The sequence below is a fragment of the Ornithorhynchus anatinus genome, chromosome 12 (genome assembly GCF_004115215.2).
Source record: "Ornithorhynchus anatinus isolate Pmale09 chromosome 12, mOrnAna1.pri.v4, whole genome shotgun sequence".
NCBI lineage: Eukaryota > Metazoa > Chordata > Mammalia > Monotremata > Ornithorhynchidae > Ornithorhynchus > Ornithorhynchus anatinus.
The window spans coordinates 20,490,432-20,515,719 of NC_041739.1; the positions used below are offsets into that span (position 1 = coordinate 20,490,432).

Below are 25,288 nucleotides of genomic sequence, written 5' to 3' on the forward strand. Positions count from 1 at the left end.
GGGTTGATACAAGTTAATTAGGTCAGACACAGTCCCTGTCCCATATGGGGCTCACAGTCTAAGAAGGAGGGAGAACTGGTATTGACTCCCCATCTTACAGATAGGAAACTGAGGAAAAGAGAAGCTAAGTGATTTGCCCAAGGTCACAAAGCAGGCAAGTGACAGAGGTGGGATTAGAACCAAGGTCCTCTGATTCCCAGGACCCTGCTCTTTCCACTAAGCCATGCTGCTTCTCAAGTACTGTATCATATTAATATTTAAACTACGATTCCAAATGCCACTATGTGAATTAGACCATATGAACTGAAGGCATATATTGCAAAAATATCTAGGAGTTCCTCCCAAATGTGACAAAGCATTGCCATTCTTTCCAGAATACACACAACTTAAAATATTAAACTGCTCATCTAAAGTGCTGACCCTTCACAGTATAAGGCTCCCCAAGTTAAAGATTAAATGAGAACTTCAAGCAGACTCAAATGCCCCATTAATATGTTGGTGACTAAGTCTTGGTTTTTAATTCATTTCAGTGTAACTCAGCTCTTGAAGTAGAAATATAATTTGTACTAGAACAGCTTGGAAACATGAAAAATATACCCAGAAAGTTCTTAAAACTACTGAGCTTGGATTATAAAGTTTGGGTTTGAAGAATGATAAGAGGTAGAGTGGATTAATTATTCATTTACAAATCCTTATCAGGTAACTGGTAGGACAAATTAAACTGCTGACATTTCTTGCTATGTGGTATAACCCTGAAGAATTAACATATAGGGACATTTCTTTTCCCCTATTAAACTCAGAGGGCTTCAATTTGCTTCATCTCTTTAGTGAATGGCACCACACCCCTCCTATTAATGCGTGCTCTATCACAGAATCCACTTTTCAGAAGCAAGTTAAAAAAAAAGGGCAGTGGGTAAAATGAAGTTCTCTCTAGTAAATTTCAAAAGTTTAAGTCAAAATGAATTTATTTTCCTTTAAGGTGCTAGTTCACATTGAAATCTCTCCTTATCTACTAAATTTCAGTCATGTTCTATTCCTACTTTGTAAAGGGGAAAACAAGGGTCACCCTGACCAATCTCATGCACTGAGTTAGTGATTTGTTCTGAGGGAGAATGCAACTGGTCTAACTACTAGTTGCCTTACAAACCTGAGTGTCTTAAGAATATGCCACACACAATTCGACATCACCTGTAGTGGACAGAGCACAGGCCTCAGAGTCAGATCGTGGATTCTTATCCTGGCTCCGCTACTTGTCTGCTCGGAGACCTTGGGCAAGTCACTTCACTTCTCTGGGTCTCAGTTACCTCGTCTGTAAAATGGGGATTGAGACTGTGAGCCTCACATGGCACAGGGACACTGTCCAACCTCACGCGCCTTATATCCAACCCAACGACTGGTACAATACTTAGCAGATAGTAAGCACTTAAATACCACAATTATTAACTAGAAACTGAGCACTTATACTTCCACTGAGTGCAGCCTAACTGCACAGAAGAGATGAGTTTGATGGATTCTTTCAGTTGGCACCTGCAGGGCCAGAAGAGGATGGAGAGAGTCAGAGAGACAAGTGTCACAACCCAAGGATCTGGGCCAATCCCAACACCACAATGGTTGAGGATGTAGTGCCTCGGTGCTTTGCCTAGCATCAGTACGGTGCTGCTAACGGCTTTGGGCGCTTCAGCCCTGGCAAACCACCCCGGCTCACCAAGAGGTCATGCTGCCCTAGGGAAGGGGAGGCAAGCGGCCAAGCAGTAAATAGAGCTCACAGCAGAGTGACCTGTGGATGCAACTGGGGAAGCACAGAGTCCAAGGATACACTCACCTCATTCTGGAAAGGGCTAAATGTCATCCCTGCGGGTCCCACCAAGAGTTCCACCAGGCTCTCTAGCTATCTGTTGGTTCCCCCAGTGTTTTCATGGCCTTGCTAACAGGGTTTCTCCTAAGGACAAAGAAGTGCTTTGGCCTCTTACCTTTCTGAGCATCAAAGAAAGAAAGCTCTAAGTGTCTTAGAAATGCAGGGAGATTTTGAAATTGCCTCACCTACCTGGAAGTGAGAAAAGTTGATGAATTTCATTTTGTGAAATTTTCAGATTTTTTTTTTTGACAGTTCACAGGACACTCGGGCTAGTGTTAATAGTGAGCTCTATAGAAATGTTTCCTATCTTATTTTCTGACCACAAGGTTATGTGGTCTCAATGCCCTTGGTTGAATTTTTTCATTTTAAGATGATGGCACACTAGCTATGTGTACAAGTATTGTAACCAATAGGAGGTACTTATTGAGCACTTACTGTGTGCAGAGCATTGTACTAAACTCTAGGGAGACTATAATACAACAGAGTCGGCAGACACATTCCCTGCCCACAGTGAGCTTATTAAACATATATGAGCAAAATCATCTAGGAGTAGACCTGCTAAACACAACTAGAGCAAAAAATATCTGGAGATCAGATTCAACCTCAAGCTGGATCAGCACTTTAGTGAATTTAAAAAAAGCCAGCACCGTACAGAAATATATTAACAGCAGTATGCCTTAAAAGCTCAGGAAGAAATCCTTCCTCTATACATTGCACAAGTCAGCCCTTTAGAGTACCGACACCAGTTTTGGTCACCATATCAAAGGTTGAGAAGGAATTTTTCAGTAGAAATTATGACATTTATAGAGTAAATATAAAGTTATAATTTTGGACACGGTCCCTGTCCCACATGGGGCTCACACTCTACCTTATCCCCAGTTTGCATATAAGGAGACAGAGAGAGGTTAAGTGATTTGCCCAAGGTCACTCAGCGTTTATGATCCTTGCCCTTACAATTACACTCTAGTGGGGAAGACAAGATACAAAAATAAATTACAGTTGGGGAAAGCAACAGAATATAAGGATATGAACATAAATACAGTGGAGTGGAATGAATACTTAAAGAGCTTAAGAGGTATAAACTCAAATACATAGATGATTCAGAAAGAAGGGAAGGCTTCCAGGAGGAGATGTGATTTTTTTGTAGAGCTTTGAAGCCGGGGACAGTAGTAGTCTATGTCACACAATCGGTCACACGGTAGGTAAGTGGCAGAGCTGGGACTCAAACTAGGACTGCCTGACTGCTAGTCCCACGCTCTTTACGCTACACCATTCTGTCTCCCAAGGACCTAGAGAATCCAGAGAAGAGCAAGAACAACGTTGACAGAGACAGAAAATAAGCTCTGTGAGAAATGCCAAAATAGTTGGGGCTAGTTAACCTGAGCACGATGACTTGATTGCCCTCAAACATACGAATGCAGAAAAATAAGAACCAGTTGTCGTGATTATCGATTTTCTATCTCTGAAGAGGAATGATCAAGAGGAAATAACCACATTTTCAAGCAAGAGAGGCTTTTGGTGGAAAATAAAGACAAATTCTTGACTAACAAACTCTAATATAGTACCATAGGAGGCTGTGAAGTGTCCAACTACGAAGATCTTTAAGAAGGAATAGACAACTACCGGCTCTGAAAGATTTAATATTTCACTAGTCCAGAGATGGGAGACTAAGATTAAATCTCCATGACTTCACAGCTTATGCCATAGCAACCTCTAACGGACAGCTAAGCAATAGCACATTAACTAAAAGCAGCAGTGGATAGAGCTATTAAGTCAAAGAGAAGACAAGGGGAAGGAAAATAGGAAAATACGTGCTCGCTCAAGAGAATAAGCTTCCATTTAATAATAATGGATGAAAAGCCTTTTAAGGCCAAGCCTAATGAAGTTCTAAGTTATCCCTTTTAAACAATTTCTTGAGTTAAGGAAGAAGATAAATCTGATGTGAGCTTGCTAGATGTTAAGTTCATGTGAGCGATGGGTGTGATTCTCCCTCAGCTTTTAAGCCAGGTTCTGAGCCTCACTGAACCCAGGCTTGGTTGCCACCTGATGCCTGATTTGCAATTGGACATCCAGCTTGCAAAGAAAACTTTATAAAAATGGTTGTTTTTACGCTACAAGGATTCCTCCAGTAGACCGGATCTTAAACATGCTGCAGAATCACTTTAATACAGCACACTACCACTTTCTCTAGTGTCCTCTTCTATCCAGAAATTGTTCATCTTAATAACATATATTCTCCCATTAATCCCTCACAGCACTTCAGTAAGGGAAGTGGAGGGTCACTCTGAGAAGAACAGTTACAAGTTCGATAGCACTTACTGTTCTGGATCTCTTATGTATAAGAAATAGGCTACGTCAACAATGTCATAAATTTTAAGGCCCAGATATTTTAAAAGCAATTCAATATAAGAAAAAGAAATGCCTAATTAAATGTTCTATTCCAAATGCTTTTAGCTTTCTAGCTCTGCTCTCTGCAAATAGGTTCTCAAAGCTGAAATGAATTATTATTCATGAAGTTATCAACCATGAACTGGTTCATCACTATTATACAACTGTAAATATTAATAAATTTTTCCGCACTGAGAAAATGACCCAAATATAAATTTTCTCTGTTACTTAGACCTAGGTATTTATTCATTGATGATGAATTAGTAAATTGTTTTTAATTAGAAAACAAAAGACACAATACTGTCCATACCCTATTGAAGCCATGTTCATGGGTATCTTCAAGTTCTCCATTACTCGTCACCGGAATTTCTGCCGCTGAATTTTTAGGGGATTCTTGAGCCATTGTGGATTCCTAAGAAAGAAAACAAACCAAGGTAAAACTTCACTCCTCAAATTGCACATATTTAAGGATTTCTGTTGTGACTACATTTATTAACAATAGTAATAATAATGATAATAATGGTATTTGTTAAGACTTACCATGTGCCAGGAACTGTACTAAACGCTGGGGTAGATATGAGATAATTAGATTGGACACAGTTCCTATCCCACATAGGGCTCACAGTCTTCTTCCTCATTTTACAGATGAGGTAACTGAAGCACAGAGAAATTAAGTGATTTGCCCAAGGTCATACAGCAGACAAGTGGTAGACCTGGGATTAGAACTCAGGTCATCCTGAAATCCAAGCCTATCCTCTATCCATGCTGCTTCTCTAATTTTGCATTTTTGCATTTGCATTTCAAAACAATCTCTACCAATTTAATATATAATTGTTCCCTGTGACTGAAAAATAGTACTTGATAGTGATTGTTATTCACGGATGCAGGTGTCGGCGATAAAGAGCAATGCATATCCAAATACTCTGCAAGCTACCGAATGCAAAGTGGTAGCTGCACTTTTTTTCCATGAGGAAAAAAATTAAATAGGAGATGAACCATTTTTCTTCTTTCTCAAACAAAAATGGCAAAGAAGGCACTTTATGGATGTCGAGAAGACAAAGCAGGGGTAAGAAATTGGAAAGAGTAATGTGTACATGGTTGAGTAACAATGGGTGATTCAGGAACCAGGAATGGATGAGAGTAAGCAGGACTCAAAATGGACAGGAAATGGGGAACGAGGATGATAACAGAGAAGTTAAGAAGAACTGGCACCTAAGATGTACATCCAGATTTTATGGTTTCCAAGACAAGTGACATATCCTTTACACAAAAAACTATGTCATAGATGTGAAAATTTAAACCACAAAAAGTGGGTTTTGCTTCATTGGAATTGACAGAATCTCCCATGGAAAACAACCAAGAGGCCTTGGTCCTATTGCTTCTGTGATTACTCAACAACTGAATTCGGATTTGGGCCATTTACTGTTGCAATCTCCTGTTCAAGCCCAACCTCCAAGGCTTGTTGAACAGGTTCATCCTTCTTGCTCCTAAACTCCTCCCATCACTTAGCAAGATCAGGAAAGATAGGTATTAAGCTTCCAATTTAGGGTATGGGTTGTGGGGACCTGGATATGAGGACATGAATTCTTTTGGTGCCATCATTTCACTACATACAGCAGTCACCAGAACCAGACTGAATATACATTGCACCTAAGGGTTCAGTCTGCTGCCAATAAAAGAAGGTAAAAAGTTCTTGCCCTTGTCACCAAGCCTGCAAAGCAAGATTAAATTAAAAGCAGTCATTTTCTAAAACTCATGTTCTTCCTCATTTTTTTTTTTAGAAATAGGTAGTGGGGAAAAGGATGAGAATGGGAAAGAAGAACTGCAAAGAAATCACTGCACTTTAACGTCAGTTAAAGGAAGTTGTCACCCAATCTGTTATGAATCAATCATTAATCGACCTAGTTTTAGCAGAATCTGTATTGTCCAGAATAAAAATCTTGTAAAAGTCTAATTTAATAATGCATTTTAAAGCAAAATCTAAAACACTAATTAATATCCTATGGTGGCAGTAAATTTAGCTATTCATATTATATTATTATAGGCTTTATTTTTTCCCCAATTTGAAAATTTTCAAAGTCATTTTTTAATCCCTAAAATCCAACAGCTGGACATGGACCAGAAATTGGAGGAAGAAAAGCTAATATTTCCTGGGAGCAGCATAGGTATGATGCCGTCCTTGGTTGTCTAAAAAGTACAGCCCACAGGAAGGAGTGAGACAGAGTGAGAGACACAGAGACAGAGAGAGAGAGACAGAGAGGCCTCATGGCACAAATAAGCAACTGGCAACATACAAAGACTAGGGTGTGCATATATCTACATACTCCCCACCCACAAGCAAGCACAAACATAAGGCATACAAGTTCATAGCACATTGAGATGCACTCCACCCATGCCAATAACATCTATTGCCCCTTACATATTTGCCCAAACACACACTCCACCTGCCCACCCAACCCACACACTACTGTGAGATACAAGAGCTAACAACAACTAACATTTCAAGTCACAACAGAGGCCAATAGGGAAAAACAGTATCCTCTCAATTTTTCCCAGCGCTGTGACTGCCCTATTTCACTCAGGCTGCAGACAGGTATTTTTTCCCACACAACAGCAACCGGTGTTGAGAAATGGAGAAGGGACTGTTTAGTCAAAGATTCTTAATTGTTGCTACAAGTCTATGAGATAAATTAAAGACCTTCAAAAACAATGGCAAAGAAATCCTACTGCAACTTAAGCCGTTAATTGGAAGGGACTGCCTCCATCACTGTCTGTCAAATTTCACTTAGAATGAGGTTTGGTCAAGTACCCGGAAAAGCATCTCTAACCTGTTAGTTCACTCTGCTTATGAGTTGCTTCTCTTTGTGATTAAAAGTTGATTTTCCATATGCCACAGTAAAACTAATTTTCCAGAACAGTAGGCATGTTATATTTTAGGTTTCATTTTTTTCCCCCAATTCCAAAGATTTCTAAGTCTTTCTTATTATCCCTAAAATCCAACAGTTTGACAGAGACCAGGAATCAGAGGGAGAAAAGCTAACAATTCCTGGGAGTGGCATAGGGATGATGTCTTTCTTGGCTGTCCAAAAAGCACAGCGAGGGGCAGGGGGATGGCCTCCTGGCACAGGTAAGCACTTGGCAACATACAAAGACTTGGTGGATGGTGGCCAGGAAAAGGTCTCTTTGATAGGTTTACCATTTCCAATTGATCATTTTGATGCCTTTCAGGAGGCACTGGGACATCATGGCATCCATTCACACACACCAACTCTCTGGGTAATTATGTCCTGAGTCCTCTTGGCCACTCGGGCAACTCGTTTCAGAGGGGAAAACAGAGAGGAGAACCTGGTGCAGTCTGGGGGGGATGAAGACAGCTGACATGACATCACCCTTCCCCCTTCCCCACTGTCAGACTGGACCCAGAGACCCTCCAAACCTGTGACACTGCCCACCACCCTCCAACCCCCACATCTGTCATATCCAGATTCCTAACCTGCCACCTTGCCAGGTTGCTTCCAGACTTTCCTGGGCTCCAAGGGGAAATATATATTAACTGTTTTTGCAGTCTAAGGCACACTGCCATTGTTTCCTTTCACCAAATAAAGAACCAACAGAGATGATTACCAGATTACCAAAAGATTTTGATTTGAAGGGAGGACGGGAGGGAGGAGTGAAAAAAAAATCTTTTCATTCCCTTCAGAAACAACAGTGTAAAGGGAAAGTCTCTGCTCATATTTGCTTACTTTGAGGAGATTTTTTTTTTTTAGTTATTGTCAACTGCTCAGAACTTGAATGCCACCCAGGGAGTCAATGAAAATTTCCACCAGGGTGGAGATTTTAGCTCCCAGTGTCCTGGCTATAATCCAGCCTGTACAATTAAATTCTGCCTGTCTAATTTCTACAGCCATTCCAGCTGGCTAGGGTATTCTTCCGCTTTCTTAAAATGTCATTATTTGGATAGTACTTCTGTATCCTGATTAAAAAAAAACTATGACTGCTACTTTTGCTAAGAAACAAATATTTTGCATCAAATGAAATGATATGAAATGCATTGAGTTCATTATTGAAGTAAATTAGAAGGAATTTGCAGTTGACAAGAGAGTCAGAATTTCCTCAATTTTTTCCATGGGCTGACCCTTTCGGGTTTTTTTTGTTTGTTTGTTTTTTAATGTATCTGTTGAGTATTTATTATGTGTTGAAGACTGTTCTAAGTGCTGGGGTAGATACACGTTAATTAGGTCAAAAGCAATTAGTCCCACAAGGGGCTTACAGTCTAAATAGGAGGGAGAAGAAGTATTGCATCCCCATTTTACCGTTGAGAAAACTGCGGCACAGAGGAGTTAATGACTTGCCCAAGGTCACATAGCCGGCAAGTTGCAGAGCCAAGATTAGAAGTCAGGTCCTCTGATTCCCATGCCCATGCTTTTTCTACTCCCAAGGCCTTTGACTCTTCCTCTGATAGTACTGATGTAAGAATAACAGGCAACATTTTTGGAACTAGAGACCAAAAAAAAATTTTTTTAATCTAACAATAACCTAAAAGTGACTAATGGAAAAGCCAAGGATATTCTGAATTAAGGCCAAATGTTAAGAATACTATTAAGCATGTTTGGTCTGTTTTTCAGCCTTGCTACTGATGGAAGAAGCTGAGCCAAAATTTTTAGGGAAAATACTAACTCCAGGCACTCTAGATGGGGGGGGGATCTGATTATATTTGGAGAATGCATTGCCATTTCACAGTTAAAGCACACCCTCATGTGGCCAACACATGTATCATCAGGTAGCTAACCGTTGATAGCATGTGGAAGACATACCAGATATCTTACTAAATATTCCAGTTTGGGCCAAAAAGTCACACAATCCTCGGGTCCTGTGGATCTCGGGGGAATTGAGGAAATCCAATCTGGGTCACAAGTCCTCAGAAAGGTGTGGGGGCTCTGAAATCCAAATAGCGGAGAGAGGTCTGGGATGTTGGTTCTGTTCACATCCTTCCAGGTTCGTTAGTTCCTGTGGGGGCTTTGAAATAAAAACATTTCCCAGCCCGTGTTTCCTGGTGCAACCACAATGCAAGGAAATTCTTCCGAGGGTACCCCAAGCCCTCTCCAAGATACACCCATCGGGGCGTAAAGATGGGGAAGCCGACTGAGTCACAAAGGGGCTGAGTTTCAACCTGCCAAATATTTGCAGTGCAGTGTAGCATGACAAAACATAGATTCAGTATTTCATCATGCTATTGCCTTGATGGATTTCTTTTGGTTTGGGAAGTCCTACCTATTTAAACCCGGATCTAATCCATCTTAAAACAGATTCAGCCTTAAAGGCTAATGGAAATTCCTCCCCTCGATCTCCGCAAGATGTTGATGACTTACTAATTATTGGGATTAACTCATAATTATTTGGGATTTATTGAGTATATATGCTACTCAAGTGCACAGTGTACAGTCCAACAGAAAACTTCTTTTTGATAAAATATTTACTTGACAAAAACATCAGTTGGGACATAGGTCTGACTGACTTGCCAAAAAGTTGAAATCTTATTTCAGAAAGCCTAGCAACCCCGTGTGCTGGGGTTTTTAGGGAAGATCTCTTTCTACAAATATTTTTCCCCAAATTAAACTTAGCAGAAAAATGTCATTCCAGAATACCTTAAAAATGCAAGCATGCAAATGCTAAAAAAAATTTCAGGAATAAATCCAAATCAATGGAAAGGGCACGGGACTAGATTCGGGAGACTGGGATTCTAGTCCGGGCTCTACTAACGGACCTCGGGCAAAGCATTTAGCCCCTTTGAGCCCCAACTTCTTTATCTGGAAAATGAATTCTCTAACAGGAATTTTTATTGCTGTTATCAATAATAACAAAAACAATAATAAAAGCAATTGTGGTACTACGCGCTTACTATATGCCCCACACCATATTAAGTGCTACTCAATAATCAGGCTGGACATCATCAAGTGTCCCTCATCAGCCTCACAGTCTAAGAAGAAAAGAGAGCAGATACTGAATCCCCATTTTACAGATGAGGGAACAGAGGTACCGAGAATTTAAGTGATTTGCCTAGTGCCCCCAAGTAGACAAGTGAACAATGGATCTGGGATTAGAACCCAGGTCTTCTGCCTCTCAGACCTATGGTCTTTCTACTAGTCCGCAAGTGTAGCTTGCGTGGCAGCAGCGTGGCTCAGTGGAAAGAGCACAGGCTTTGGAGTCAGGGGTCATGAGTTCGAATCCCAGCTCGGTCACTTGTCAGCTGTGTGATTGTGGGCAAGTCACTTAACTTCTCTGTGCCTCCGTTACCTCATCTGTAAAATGGGGATTAAGACTGTGAGCCCCACGTGGGACAACCTGATTCCCCTGTGTCTACCCCAGCGCTTAGAACAGTGCTCTGCACATAGTAAGCGCTTAACAAATACCAACATCATCATCATCATAATCCGCATTGCTTCCCTGTTGGGAGGATAAAATGAGATAATATGACAGTGTTTGGAAAAAATTAAAGTGCTATACAAAAAAAAATCATGAAATTCAAAGTAGATTTAAAAATCAAAATCAAGTATTTACTATTTCTGATGCTGCAAATTCTGATATTGCACGATAAATTTAAATTTTTATTTTACTTTATGGCATTTGTTAAGTGCTTACTATGTGTCAAGCACTGTTCTAAACACTGGGGTACCTACAAGTTAATCAGGTCTGACACAGTCCTTGCCACAAAAGGGACTCACAATTTGACATTTTGGGCCCAAGAAAGTTGAGCTCAAAGCCCCTCCACTGCTCTAGAGACAATGTGAACCCCTCCCGAGTCCCTGTGAACACAGGCACTGCCTCCGAGCTGTGGGGTTCGGCAAGTAGGAGCCACCGTGGAGGGAGACAGGACATTAAAAAATAAACGTATTGGCCATAAAGGCATCCTGTGCCATTTGAGGACTAGCCTCTCTGCCTCACAAGCCCATAAACTTGGTATCTTTCTCAACTCACTTCTTTCAGTCAATCCCTATAGTCAATCTGTCACCAAATCCTGCTGGGTGTACCTTCACAATATCACTAAAATTCTTTCCTCTCCATCCAAACTACCACCATGCTAATCCAATCACTTATTTCCCACCTTGATTACTGCATTAGTGTTCTCGTTGACCTTCCTGTCTCCTATCTCTCCCCCCTCCAGTCCTCACTTCACTCTGCTCTCCAGATCAATTTTCTGAGGAAAAAACCCCAAAAACATTCAGTCCATGTCTCCCCACTCCTCAAGAACCTCCACTAACTGCCCATCCATATCCACAAGAGCATAAACTCCTTTCCATCAGCTTTAAAGCAATCATTCAGCTCTCCCTCTCTATCCGGACTGGATTATTGCATCAGTCTCCTCTCTCATCTCCCATCCTCCTGTCTCTCCCTGCTTCAGTCTATATTTCACTCCGCTGCCTGGATCATCTTTCTACAGAAACACTCTGGGCATGTCACTCCCCCCCTCAAAAACCTCCATTCATTGCCTATCAACCTTCGCATGAAGCAAAAACTCCTCACTCTTGGCTTCAAAGCTCTCCATCACCTTGCCCCCTCCTACCTCACCTCCCTTCTCTCCTTCTACAGCCCACCCGATACACTCCGCTCCTCTGCCACTAACCTCCACACTGTGCCTCATTCTCACCTGTCCCGCCACCGACCCCTGGCCCACGTCCTACAGCTGATCTGGAATGCCCTCCCTCCTCACATCTGCCAAACTCTCTTCCCTTCTTCAAAGCCCTACTGAGAGCTCACCTCCTTCAGGAGGCCCTCCCAGACTAAGCCCTCTCTCTGCTCCTCCTCCCCTCCCCATTGCCCCTACTCCCTCCCTCTTCTCTACCCCCTTCCCCTCCCCACAGCACTTGTGTATATTTGTATATATTATTTATTATTCTATTTTTATTAATGATGTGTATATATATCCATGATTCTATTTATCTATTTTGATGGTATTGATGCTTGACTACGTATTTTGTTTTGCTGTCTGTGTCCCCCTTTTAGACTGTGAGCCCGCTGTTGGGCAGGGATTGTCTCTATCTTTTGCCGAATTGTACATTCCGAGTGCTTAATACAGTGCTCTGCACACAGTAAGCGCTCAATAAATACAACTGAATAAATGAGTCTTACCTCTATGATCTACTGCAACCCAACCCACATCCTTCGCTCCCCTAATGCCAAGCTACTCACTATAACTCGATCTCATCTATCTGACCACCAACTGCTTGCCTACATTCTCCCTTGGGCCTGAAACTCCCTCTCCCTTCATATCTGACAATCCATCACTCTTCCCATCTTCAAATCCCTCCTAAAATTCACATCTCCAAAAGGCCTTCAAAAACTAAACTAAAACTTTATTTCCTCTGTCTTCCCCTGTCAACTACGCATTTCACTTTAAGCATTTTGTACACATCCTTACATTCTATTTCCCCTATCTGTAATTTATTTTAATGTCTGTCCCCGCCTGTAGAATGTAAGCTCCTTATGGGCAGAGGAACATGTCTACCAACTCTGTTGTGTTGTCTCCGGAGCACTTAATACAGTGCTCTGCATACAGTAAGTGCTCAATAAATAGCATTGACTTATTGATTTATTGGAAAGGGCCATCAAAAGAAGTTGTAGAGACTCCATTCTTAGAAATCTTTAAGAAAACAAAGAGTTCAACCTTCCTGAATAGTACAATAAGTTACCTGGTTACAGGGAGTGAGCTAGGCCAGATAATTTTTCCCAAGGTCTCTTCTAGTTCTCAGGATTCTATTATTTTTGAGCAGAAGCAGCAACTTGGCCTGGGAGTCAGAAGGACCTGGGAATAATAAGGACCCTGGGAATAATAAGGACCTGGATTCTAATTCTGAATTCACCATTTGTCTGCTGAATGACCTTGGACCAGTCACTTCACCTCTCAGGGCCTCAGTTACTTACCTCATCTGAAAATGGGGATTTAGACTGTGAGTCCCTTGTGGGATAGAGACTGAGTCCACCCTGATTAGCTTGTTTCTGCTTAGTACAGTGCCTGCCACATAGTAAGGACTTAAATGCCATTTTTAAAAAAAGAGAAAAACAGAAATTCTGATGTACTACTTCCAAAAATCCTCATTCACTAAGGCTTCCTCATTATCATGGGGATTCAGCCAGAGCTGGGTGGTCCCAGTTGGGCCAGACAAATAGAGTTTCAGCTATAAATTTATTAGAAATAAACAATAAGGTAAAATCTATGATTGGCAGTTGCTAATAAAGGTTTAATTTACAAAGACAATCAAATGCTCGCATCAAAGCAAAAAAGCTGTAGATAAAATGCTAAGGACAGCATATTTTAAAAAGCAATTTTATTTTAGGGCAAGAAGCAAATTTTCATCACTTTTCAAAACCAAAACATGAAGATAAGCAGCCAAAAAAGAAGTCATACTCTATTCTCAACTATTATGTAATATGTATTCACCACAGAACATATCTAGTTCACACTCTGGTAATCCATAAACCCAAGGTAGCTACATAATCTATTTTATTATCTGTCTCCTCCTGAAGACTGCAAGCTCCATGTGGACAGGGATTGTTTCTACCATCTCTGTTGTACTTTCCCAAACACTTAGTACAGGGCTCTGCACAAGGTAAGTGTTCAATAAACACCATTCATTGTTATTTGCCAGAAGGGTGGGTTAGGGTTTTTATTCTCTGAGAAAAACATTTCAATGATTACATATTTACCTTTGCAACTGAATATTTTACAGTAGTGGTTCTATATAAGGCATGTTTAACTTTTTCTTCAAAGAAAAGCCAAACTAAAGCTAAACACTGGGTCTGTCGTTTCCCATTCCACCCGCCCTTTGGGTTCAACTCTGTGGACTTCCTCTTTATTAACTTCCTACCGAGGCTGCAGTCAAGCCATTTATAACTGCCAGGGGCCATTTCCAGAGCCAAGCACTCTCCTTAAGACTCAGACCTAAACATAGATTGGCTGGTAATGCAGTAGATGTCTGACAGGCTTTTTTTTCTTCTAGGGTGCAGGGGGCAAAGTCAATCAAAAACCTAGTCAAAAGGCATTTACTGAGCACCCACAAAGTGCTCTAGGTTGTCGGATGCAGCTGACTAGGCTGTGGCTCACTCCCATTTCTATAACTTTGATCACGGTGCCCAGCGCTGTTCTAGGTGGTTGCGAGTTGTCGGGGGCAGCTGACCAGCCTGTGGTTCAACACCAGCCCTATAACTTTAATCAAGTCTGGAACTGTTCTGAAGCCTCAAGCAAGCTCTGAACAACTTTCAAACTTACCGTACATCTATATCAAAAGATAAAAATTGCTTGCTATCTTTTTTATTGATTTAGCTCTCTGCCAGACTCATTTTCCCCCCATATGTTTCACGATTCCAGCACTCTTCCCCTCCCAACCTCTCGAAAACACAAATCCCACAATCTTAAGGTGTACTATTATAATTTGGACGGCCTGAAACCGTTACTGATTGATTGGTTGATTTTTCAAAGCAATGTCAATATCACCCAATCACCTCAGAGTCAGATTTGGCCTCTTCTCGGGCTGGATGAGATGTCTCAGTAACTGTGGAATCACTGCTGTGGTCAGACATACCTAGAAGTGAAATTTGTTGGGCATGCATTAATTTTTCAAGTTCCAGCATGCAAGGCCCTCAATGCTGCCAGCTCATTATTGTTCCTCTATCATTAAATCATTTTCTTTTCATGCTTACAATTTGAGTATATTATTAGCCATCCTTATCCTTGACAGCAGGTATATGACATATTGTAATGCCTGAAAACTTTGTGGGTCATCTTAGCAAAAAAAGAGTTTTCCTTCACGGGATATGCAGCACAAAATGGATTATTTCATCCATGTTACAGTTTAACCCAGACCTGACTGCAATATCAAATCCAAGTTTATTGCAGTTCCATATCTAAGTGATTATAACCTGAGGACTGGAAGAAAATCAGGGGTGAGGCATCAACAGGTGTGGGGGACAGGTGGAAGGAGAAGACAAATGAAAGAGAGAGAAGGAAAGAAAATAGAGGGATAGAAAATGACGAGCGAGAGACAGGGAGAAGGAAGATAAAAACAGGACTGTGAAGAGAATCAATCAATCAATGGTATTTATTGAGTGCTTACTATGTGCACAGCACTGTAGTAAGGGCTTCGGAGAGTGTAATACAGCAGAGAAGGACCTTGCCTCCTCTGTTCCTGATCAGTCGATCTCCATTCAGTCAATCAAATGCTATTTACTGAGTGCTTACTGTGTGCTGAGAGCTGCACTCAGCACTTGGCAAAATACATTAAAACAGAGTTGGTAGATTCAATCCCCATCCACAAGGAGCTTACAGTCCACAGGGGGTAACAGACATTAAAACAGATTACAGATAAGGAAAACAGTAGAGTATAAAAGCATTTATTCAAGTACTGGGGGGCTGGGGTGAGTATCAAAATGCTTAAGGGGAACGCAGAGGGGAAGGGCAGTTGAGAGAAATAAGGGGCTTAGGGCTCTTGGAAGAGATGTGATTTTAACACCTGTGATGCCTGCCACCCTCTGCCACCACTGACCCCATGGATGGCAGCAGTCGGAGGACGCAAGTAGCCATGAGAACATTCACCTGGCCCTCCCAGACCTGAGGTGGGGGTTTCCAGGGCAGCTGGAGAGCGCATTTTTCTTTGATCACCCCAGAAGCTCCCATCCTCATCTCGGCAGGGCCCATTCAACCTCAGTGGTGACGGCGGTGACAGCAGTGGCTGCCGCTAAAGAGGAAGAGTCTTGCTCTTGGTCAGTGACGGCAATGACAGCTGCTGTCAAACATTTGCAAGAAGGGGTAGGGGTATGCGGGAAGTATGGTTGGGCTAAGGCTAAAAAAGGGCAGAACACTCTGAAGGAGACCAAAGAGAAACCTACTGATGAAACTTACCGATATAGCTGTGCGTGCTTGCTGACAGTGAAATGTTCCCTGATATGCTCCCCTCCCTCCAGAGGAAGGTTTAGATAAGGGGATGCCCAGGACAACATTTCCAGATACTCTGGTCCACCCACCGAGGAGTTGGCAGTGTCTAAAAGCTGGCAGAAACGGTTTCAGTCAGTCACAGGGGACGAAAGGATAAAAGGAGATAGGATGGCTATCTGGTGAATAAGCACCCTCTATGCTCACAGAGGACAGTGATATATCAAGAGAGCGTATGGGTTGAGATGTCTGGAACCACTCCATCATCCAGAATCCCAGGCACAGTGATTTCCCAGATTCCCACAAACACACCTTGCCCTTAGCCCAGCCAGCTACGAGTGTGAGGAGGATAGTGTGAGTGTCTGAGCGCGAGAAGGGTAGTATGCATATGAGGATGATAGTGTGCCTGGGTGAGTGTGCGGAGGACAGTATGCCTGCATGAGTGTGAGGATGACAGAATGTGTGTGTGTGTGTGTGCGCAAGGAGGAAGATCGTTTGCATGTGGGAGGAAGATAGTATGTCTGTGTAAGTGGTAGGGATAATATGTGTGTGTGACTGAGGAGGATGTATGTCTGAGTGAATGTGAGGAGAATACATGCCTGAGTGAGTGTGAGGAGGATACACATCTGTCCCCTTTTCCCTTCCTGCTTGTAAACCCCAACGTTTCTTCCTGGCCAAAGCAGCAGGAATGGGAACAACAGCAGACCAAGGCAAAAGAAAGTGGTATAGGGAGAGAGAGAGAGAGCACAGTCCCTTCCCAAGCCATTGTCTGTCCTTCCACTCCTGGCCCCAGTCCTGCACCTTAGGCTGGGGCAGGGAAGTGAAGAGGAGGAAAGGGAACGTGGATGGTGGCCATGCTCACCGTTTGAAAAAAGAAAGAAAAACACTGGACCTCAGTGGGGGCAAAGGAGGGTTGAAAGATGGGGCTGAGTCTGGGGGGCAGCAGGGAGGTGGACAGAAGAGCAACTGGGAACACAAGAGGGCCAAGAGGGATTGAGAGTGTCTTTTTTCTTACCTGCCGCCTCATTAGGATGGGTTCTGGAACCTCTCCTTAATTAATTTATAAGTGCGATATTTGTTCTGTCCTTACAATGTGCCAAACACTGTGCTACCCATTAGGGGAGATACAATACAGTCAGATTAGACACAGCCTCTGTCCAGCATAGGGCTCTGAGCCCTAAGGGATGAGGAGAGATGGGTACTTCACCCCCATTTTACAAACGTAAAAACGGAGGCAACAAGATGTTAAATGTCATGTCCGTGGTTACCCAGCAGGCAATGGTGGAGCTGAGATTATAACCCTGGTCTCTTGACTCCGGGCCCTGTTCTTTTTCCGCTAGTCCATGCTGCTTCTCATCATATGTAAAGTCTTTGGACAAACATACTCCACCATACATTCATTTATGGTACAACCACATTTGCAAGGAAAATAATCTGCTGGCAGATGCAGCTCCCCTTTCTGGCCCAATGATCCAGAGGGGTTTCTCTTGCCCCAGCCCAACAGTCCAGCATGAGCAAGACAGGAGTCTGCGAGGACAGACTGGTAGGGTTGAGGCAGGTGCTCGCCAGGCTTAGGGGCCAGGGCAGAGGCAGAGCCACCGTGCCCCATCCTCTGCCACTGGTCCGGCCTGGGCCAAGTGCCATAGCTGCGGCTACTGGGCACTGGCACCGTAAGACAGGAGAGGAAACAGGGCAACAAGGCAAGGTGAGCACCTCTTCGTCTTTCATTCAGATCCCAGATGAAGACCACATGGCCCCAGTACAGACTGGGGTCTATCCCCTTCCGGACCCTGGTGCCGGCCAGGGCCTTTGCGAGCCATTGGAGGTCAGCAGGAGCTTCCGTCTTCAAAGCCATGCAGCCTCAAAACTCCACCCCCTTGAAGGTGTGCCTCAAATTCACCTCTAAACTTAAAATGAAAGTTGGCACTCCCAAATAAAAGTACAGCTATCTCTCAATTATTCAAGTTCTGATAACCTATACGTGGATTATCTAGGCCAAGGATGTGCTACCCGTAATCATTTATGGTATGACTGTGGCCATTTAGGTTTCTCTGCCCTGGGCCAGGGCCCAGAAATGCTTCGTTGCCCACTCTTGCCTCCAGACCTCACAGGCTTTTGGGATCAAGAGCTACAGCAATACTGGGAGACAACACTGCTCCGCCAGACACACAGACAGGTCTGGTCCTGGATTTGCATCCCCCACAGGGGCCAGCGCTCCAGGGCGGGGGGCAGGGCAATCAGCGAGAAAACAGGGAGGTGGAGGCAAAGGAGAAGGATTCAAGACTGGAATCTCCCGGACTTGCAGCATTCAATTATAGAAGTAAGAACCTGGGTAGGTCCAAGGTAGAGAGTAAACTCCTTGAGGGCAAAAATCTATGCTTATTTACTGCTAAGCACGTAGACGGCACTCACTAAATGTTAGTGATCAATGGCATTTATTGTGCACTTACTGTGGGCAGTTTGCTGTACTAAATGCTTATGGATTGATGGATTGATTCCAAGCAGCAGCACACTGGGTTTCTGTAGTCTCTCCTCCTCATTGACCTTCTGGACCCGTCTCTCCCCACTCCCATCCACATTTCACTCTGCTGCATGGATCGTTTTTCAACAAAAACATTCAGTCCACATCTCAGCTCCTCATGAACCCCCAATAGCTGTCCATCCACCTCCACAAGCAGAAAATCCTTATCATTCACTTTAAAGCACACAGTCACCTTGCTGCATCCTACTAATCTCCTACTTCAGCCCAGTGCACACACTCAGCTACTCTAGAGTCAGTTTACTCACTGTGCCCCACTCTCATCTGTCTCACCGCCGACCGCTTTTCCACATCCTCACCCTGGCCTGGAACTCCCTCCTCCTCCTCCATATTCACCAAACCACCACTCTCTCCAGCTTCAAAGCATTGCTAAGGTCGGATCTCCTGCAAGAGGCCTTCCCCGATTAAGCCCTTTCCCCCACAGCTCGCTCTTCCTTCTGCGTCATCTATGCACTTGGACCTGTGACCTTTGGACATTTGATATTCGCCCCACCCCCAGCCCCATACGTATGTACTTTTCTTTAAATTAAATTTTCTTTAAATTTTATACATTATTTATATTAATGTTTGCCCCCCACTCTGGACTTTACATTATTTATATTAATGTTTGCCCCCCACTCTGGACTTTAAGCTCATTATGGGCAGGGAACGTGTCCACTAATTCTGTTGTACTGTACTCTCCTAAATGCTTAATACAGTGCTCTATATACAGTAAGTACTCAGCACCACTGATTGCTTGATTGATCCCTGCTCAGAGATAGTTAAATGATTATTTTAAAGAGATCAGTGAGCAATTAAAGTGGAGCAGCACAATTTTAATCTACATCTATCAGCTCGCTTGCAACTCTCTTCTGCTTGAGATTTTGGGCAGGGTGTTGCCTTCAAGCACGAGGGGCTGTAATTCAATCAGGCCAGATTTTGACTTCTTGTTCACCCAACCTGGTAAAAGACACTCTGGGGCTATTGGAGGATTTCAACTACCTATACTTTCCCAGGCATTAATTAGCAGGAATGTTTTCCTTGAATGATTCCTTGCTCCAAGACACCCAAATGTGATTATAAAGCATCTGATAAAGCAGTTATTCAAACTCTGTTTTTCCTCTCACAATTACAATAGGGACCATAGAGTCACCATTCAAAAACTTGCCCTTAACTGAAACAAAGGAAAAAGCAATGCAATAAGGTTGTGATTCTGGATTTATTCACTATCATTCAAAATAATCTCTCACTTAAAAGATATGGCTTTCAGAAAATAATCTGGCTTTAAAGTGATAAAATATCTCCAACTATCAAGCTGCTCTTCTAGCAGGAATTAATTATCTGAGATGCTATTACTGGTTCCAACCTTCTCATTGACTCTGGCAAAGATCAAAAATGTCTTTCTTCTTTTCTGATTTCCAAGGCTGAGTGCAAATTCCAGCTTTTCTTCCTTTCATAACCAAAATCCTACAGGGTTACTCAAGGCCCCCACTCTCCCACTTCCAACATTAGCCAGGGATCTAGAGGGACTGAGGAAGAAGTTCAATCTTTGGGATGAAAAACTGCTAGGGTGAACTGCTCCCCCACACCCCCAACCCTTCCACCACCCACACACCTTCTTTCCTAACTGTGATGATTCTCCCACCCCAAACAGGTTGGACAAGTCTAAACCAAATGATCTTACACATTTATGTAACTCCTCTTTGCCTTCATTTTCCTACCTGAATGTGAAGTCATACTGACCAACCCATTTTCCATCAGTAGTTTCTGCAAATAAATGAGAGGATGGACTTTTTCAGGGAAAATTAAATAACCAAAAAAAAAAGTCCTACTACTGCTGCTGCAGTTGACATAAAATGGGAAGCAGCATGGCCTCGTGGAAAGAGCATGGGTCTAGGAGTGAGAAGTCCTGGGTTCTGATCCCAGCTCTACCTCTTGCCTGTAGTGGGACATTGAGCAAGTCACTTTATTTCTCGGGTGTCTGTTTCCTTTATCTGTAAAATGGGGACTCAATACCCATTCTCTCATTTAGTCTTTGAGCCCCACGTGAGACAGATATTTTGTCTGACCTGATACCCTTGGATTGAGCCCAGTGCTTACTACCGTGGTTGCCACATAGTGAGTGTTTAATAATACAATAATTATAATAATAATAATGTTGGTATTTGTTAAGCGCTTACTATGTGCAGAGCACTGTTCTAAGCGCTGGGGTAGATACAGGGTGATCAGGTTGTCCCACGTGGGGCTCACAGTTTTAATCCCCATTTTACAGATGAGGTAACTGAGGCACAGAGAAGTTAAGTGACTTGCCCACAGTCACACAGCTGACAAGTGGCAGAGCCGGGATTCGAACCCATGAACTCTGACTCCCAAGCCCGTGCTCTTTCCACTGAGCCACACTGCTTCAATAATAATAATGTTGGTATTTGTTAAGCGCTTACTATGTGCAGAGCACCGTTCTAAGCACTGGGGTAGACACAGGGGAATCAGGTTGTCCCATGTGGGGCTCACAGTCTTTATACCCATTTTACAGATGAGGTAAGTGAAGCACAGAGAAGTTAAGTGACTTGCCCACAGTCACACAGCTGACAAGTGGCAGAGCTGGGATTTGAACTCATGACCTCTGACTCCCAAGCCTGGGCTCTTTCCACTGAGCCACGCTGCTTCTCAGTATCATTAACATATATGTGTTTTAGTAGAAAGGGTCGCATTTTCAGCGTTACCTACTATTAGCTGAACTGCTCAATCTCCTTTTCATCTAAGAGCCCAGGCTTGGGAGTCAGAGGTCGTGGGTTCTAATCCCGGCTCCACCACTTGTCTGCTGTGTGACCTTGGGCAAGCCGTTTAACTTCTCTGTGCCTCAGTTACCTCATCTGTAAAATGGGAACGAAGACTGTGAGCCCCACGTGGAACAACCTGATTACCCTGTATCTACCTCAGGGCTTAGCACATACTAAGTGCTTAACAAATACCATCATTTTTCTTATTATTATCAAGAAGATCATTCAACATCTTCAGGATGGATGGCTCTCTAGATATTGCCTATGAGCCACCTAGGTGGTGCTTGGGGAATCTGGATGAAGGTCACTAAAACTCAAAGAACAATCCACTTGGCCCACATGAAAATTAATTCTCTACATCTAGTTCTAGAGTGTTAAGTGAAAGTATTCTAAACAAAGTGTAGCTTCCCAAAGAAAATAATGTGATTTGCATTAATGAATTCTCAAGATCCTAAAAACTGAATATAGTAAAGTGATAAAAAATACAGGTATACTCTCTAAAAGCTACATAGCAATGTAAACATGAAAATTATTAATTCTCCCATCTAGTTCTAGAGTGTTAAGTGAAAGAATTCTAAACAAAGTGTAGCTTCCCCAAAAAAAAATGTGATTTGCATTAATGAATTCTAAAGATCCTAAAAATTGAATATAGTTAAGTGATAAAAAATAAAGGTATATTCTCTAAAAGCTACAGAGCAATGTAACATGTACCAATAACTTACCAATGAAAATCCATATCATAAAATATTATGAGTGTAGGTCATTAAATGTTAATAAGTGAATGCACAAAAAAAGCACCTTACGGAAAAATCTACTATGATTTGATATTCAGCTGAGCTCAGCCTACTCGGCTTATTTTATGTAACTCAAAATGTTTGCTACTTGCAGCACTTGACACTGGTTCAATTCCTCTTTTTAATATTCTTTCTTTCCTAAAACCTCTGCTCACTGAGCTCCCTGAAGGCTGAAAACTGGACTAGTTATTTCCCAAAAGACTGCTACTCTGTTGTTTTATGAGAGATTTGCTTTGAGGTCATTACATAGTGTGATCTATCAGATAGGTAACGTCAGTGAACAACAATAATTATTATTAGAAGATAGTTGTTATTATTAAATAAGAAGAATAAAATCAAGTTTATCATTTTGTACTCTTGGGGATGATGTCACTTCTAGCTTCATTTCATCTTTATTGCTGTATTGTACTTTTTAAGCTCTTACCACAGTGCTCTGCACACAGTCAGTGCTCAATATATACGACAATGAATGAATGAATCACCATTTGCTACCCTCCTTAGCTTGCAAAACTAAAAATATATTATTGGCTCTTGTTACATCTTTAGTCTCTCTTTCTAACTTGCATTCAAAACAAATTGGGGTTGACTTATTTGAAACAGTCCAGTGATCTTCTTAGGCTGTACACAGGTTGCCAAGGCAATAGTTAATAAGTAAAATTTAGCTCTTATCACAAGCCTTAGTAAAAACAAAAAAAGGTCTATGAAGATCAAAATATATGACTGAATCATAATGTCCTATTAAAGAGACATATTTGTTGATTTAGTCACACACATTTACACAAACCCTGGGTTGAAGAGCTGACACTTTTCAAATGGTAGCAGGAAATTACATTTTCTGTTAATTAATAACTTATTACAAACAAGTTCAAGCGAGAACAGGCTTCCAAATGCTCAAGTGGGATTTTTCAATGATACCTTTTGCCCTCCAACAGTCAAACTAAACTTTCCACCTGAAGATAAGGGCATGAGAACTCAGGAAAGGTAGGTCACAGAAAGGAAGCAGTGCCATGGTGCTGGGAGGGCTTTGTTTGGGTGTGGGATTGGGGGAGAGAAAGTACAAACATGTAGAAGGATTCCAAATGAAGAGCCAGAGCTGGGGGGGGACTTGGCAGCTCCAAGGCTATTTTAAGTGAATAAAGTCAGAGCTGCTGGGGAATGCTGGATCTGTGTCCACCATGCCCGAAAACATACAGAAGAAACCCAATCATTCAATCATATTTCATTCAAATGCAGTTATTGAGTGCTTACTGTGTGCAAAGCACTATGCTAAGTACACATTCCATGCCCACAACGTGCCTTCATTCATTATCAGAAAGTTGTGGGAAGATGTATCTTTGGCATTTCTTCCTCTTTCATTAAAAAAGTGCACCAACATAGAAATATTCCTAGAATGGGGAAAATTCTCAGATCTCCTAAATTCAATACAAGCTTGAAACTTAAATATAAAGGATTCCTTCCAATTGCTTACATTCTGGTAAAGAATTCATTGAGTAACCATTTCATAGAGCTGGTAATCTTCATGTTAGATATATGTAAACCTTTTCTTCCTTCTTACAAATCCAAATGCATAGGACCTTGGCTTCTAAGACAATATGATCATTTGACAAAGCTATTTTTACAGCATTCTCAAAATTCTCCAGGTCTAACAAAACTAATGCTCAAAATCACAGTGCCCTTTTAGTCAAACGTTTATTTTATTCATTTTCTTGGAAAAATTAATTGGGAGGCAGAGTAAGAGATATGGTATAAGATTAATTAACGCAGAGACCCATTCCATATCTAGTTAAAGATACTTATACTCCTGTCCTTCCAATCTTTGAACTTCCGAGTTACGTGGGGTCTTGTGACAACAAAGAAAGGAATCTGAAAACACTGGCAAAAAGTCAGAGGGACAAAGTAACAAGAGAGATCATATGCACATGTAGGTTTTATGAATTATGATTTTATTGGGGGAGAAATGTTCAGGATATTAGGGACTTGGAGGAAAGCAAATTATAACTTAATAGGTCATACTTATGAAACCCTAGTAACTATATTCTCAAAACAGAAATGTCCTTTTTGGACAGGTAAACCCTGGCACTACATAACTGGATCGAGTAGCAGCAAACGTTTACGAAAGGCTGATATTAAACAGGAGATAACTAAGGCTTTAAGCTAGTAATTAATATACTCGGAATCTTAAGAGATGCCTTTATACGTTTTCACAGACAAGGAAGCATTATGTAAGCTCACAGAAAAATGCAATGATTCTACTAAGTGCAATGCCACGCATCTTAGAGAAGCTTGGTCTGCAAAAAAGCAGATGTACAATCAAACCGAAACATACAAAACACTAACAGTGGAAAAATAAAGTGCACTGAAGTGATGCGTGGAGATCCGAATTAAACAAATATTACTGAGTTAATTCAACAGTGTGCTGGGTTTTTTTTGGTATGCTATTTGTTAAGCACTTACGTGACAGGACTGTGCTAAGCACTGGGGTAGATGCAAACTAATCAGGTTGGACACTGTCCTTGACTCACATGGGGCTCACAGTCTTATTCCCCATTTTACAGATTAGATAACAGAGGCACAGAAAAGTGACTTACCCAGAGTCACACATCAGACAAGCGGCATATCGGCACTTTAACCCCAACTTCCAGGCCCATGTTCTATCCAGTAGGCCACAGTCTACTCCAATATACATGCCAATGGTGGTGTATCTCTAGCCAAGTGTCTCAGCATGAGCTCCTCAAAAAAAGTGATTCTTGCCAAGGGTTTTGAAGGAGTCAGGGTGCCTTGTTGGCTGGAGAATGGGAAGTTGCCCCAGATACATGCATTAACAGAGAACAATAGCAGAAGATAGTGCTATCTAAAGCACCAACAAGGTTCTCAAGCAAATTAAGTCATAAGCCTCTTAGACGTACCAGAGTCTGGGACAGGGAGAAGGAAGCCCAGAGGACGGCACAGGTCCAAAAGAGAGGTCAAAGATAGAAAGAGACAGGGCACAGTACATTTTCTGTTTGAGAGTTGGGAATGCTGAAAAAGAAG

At 42.1% G+C, this 25,288-nt stretch overlaps 1 protein-coding gene across 4 annotated transcripts in view; it reads right to left on the minus strand.

Annotated features, from left to right (window-relative positions):
- Window positions 1–25,288, minus strand: part of ARFIP1 (ADP ribosylation factor interacting protein 1) — a 113,513-nt gene that overhangs the window by 75,574 nt on the left and 12,651 nt on the right. Inside the window, exons 1-3 of one of the 4 annotated variants that reach the window (XM_007671794.4) lie at window positions 16,137–16,237; window positions 14,741–14,820; window positions 4,554–4,655 (exon numbers count right to left, since the gene is read on the minus strand). In XM_007671794.4, the coding sequence (XP_007669984.2) occupies window positions 4,554–4,655; window positions 14,741–14,818 (180 nt within the window). In that variant the 5' untranslated portion in view covers window positions 14,819–14,820; window positions 16,137–16,237. Of the gene's footprint in view, window positions 1–4,553; window positions 4,656–14,740; window positions 14,821–16,136; window positions 16,238–25,288 lie in introns of those variants that run through there. The other 3 variants (XM_039913815.1, XM_029076511.2, XM_029076512.2) reach the window with 3 other exon arrangements.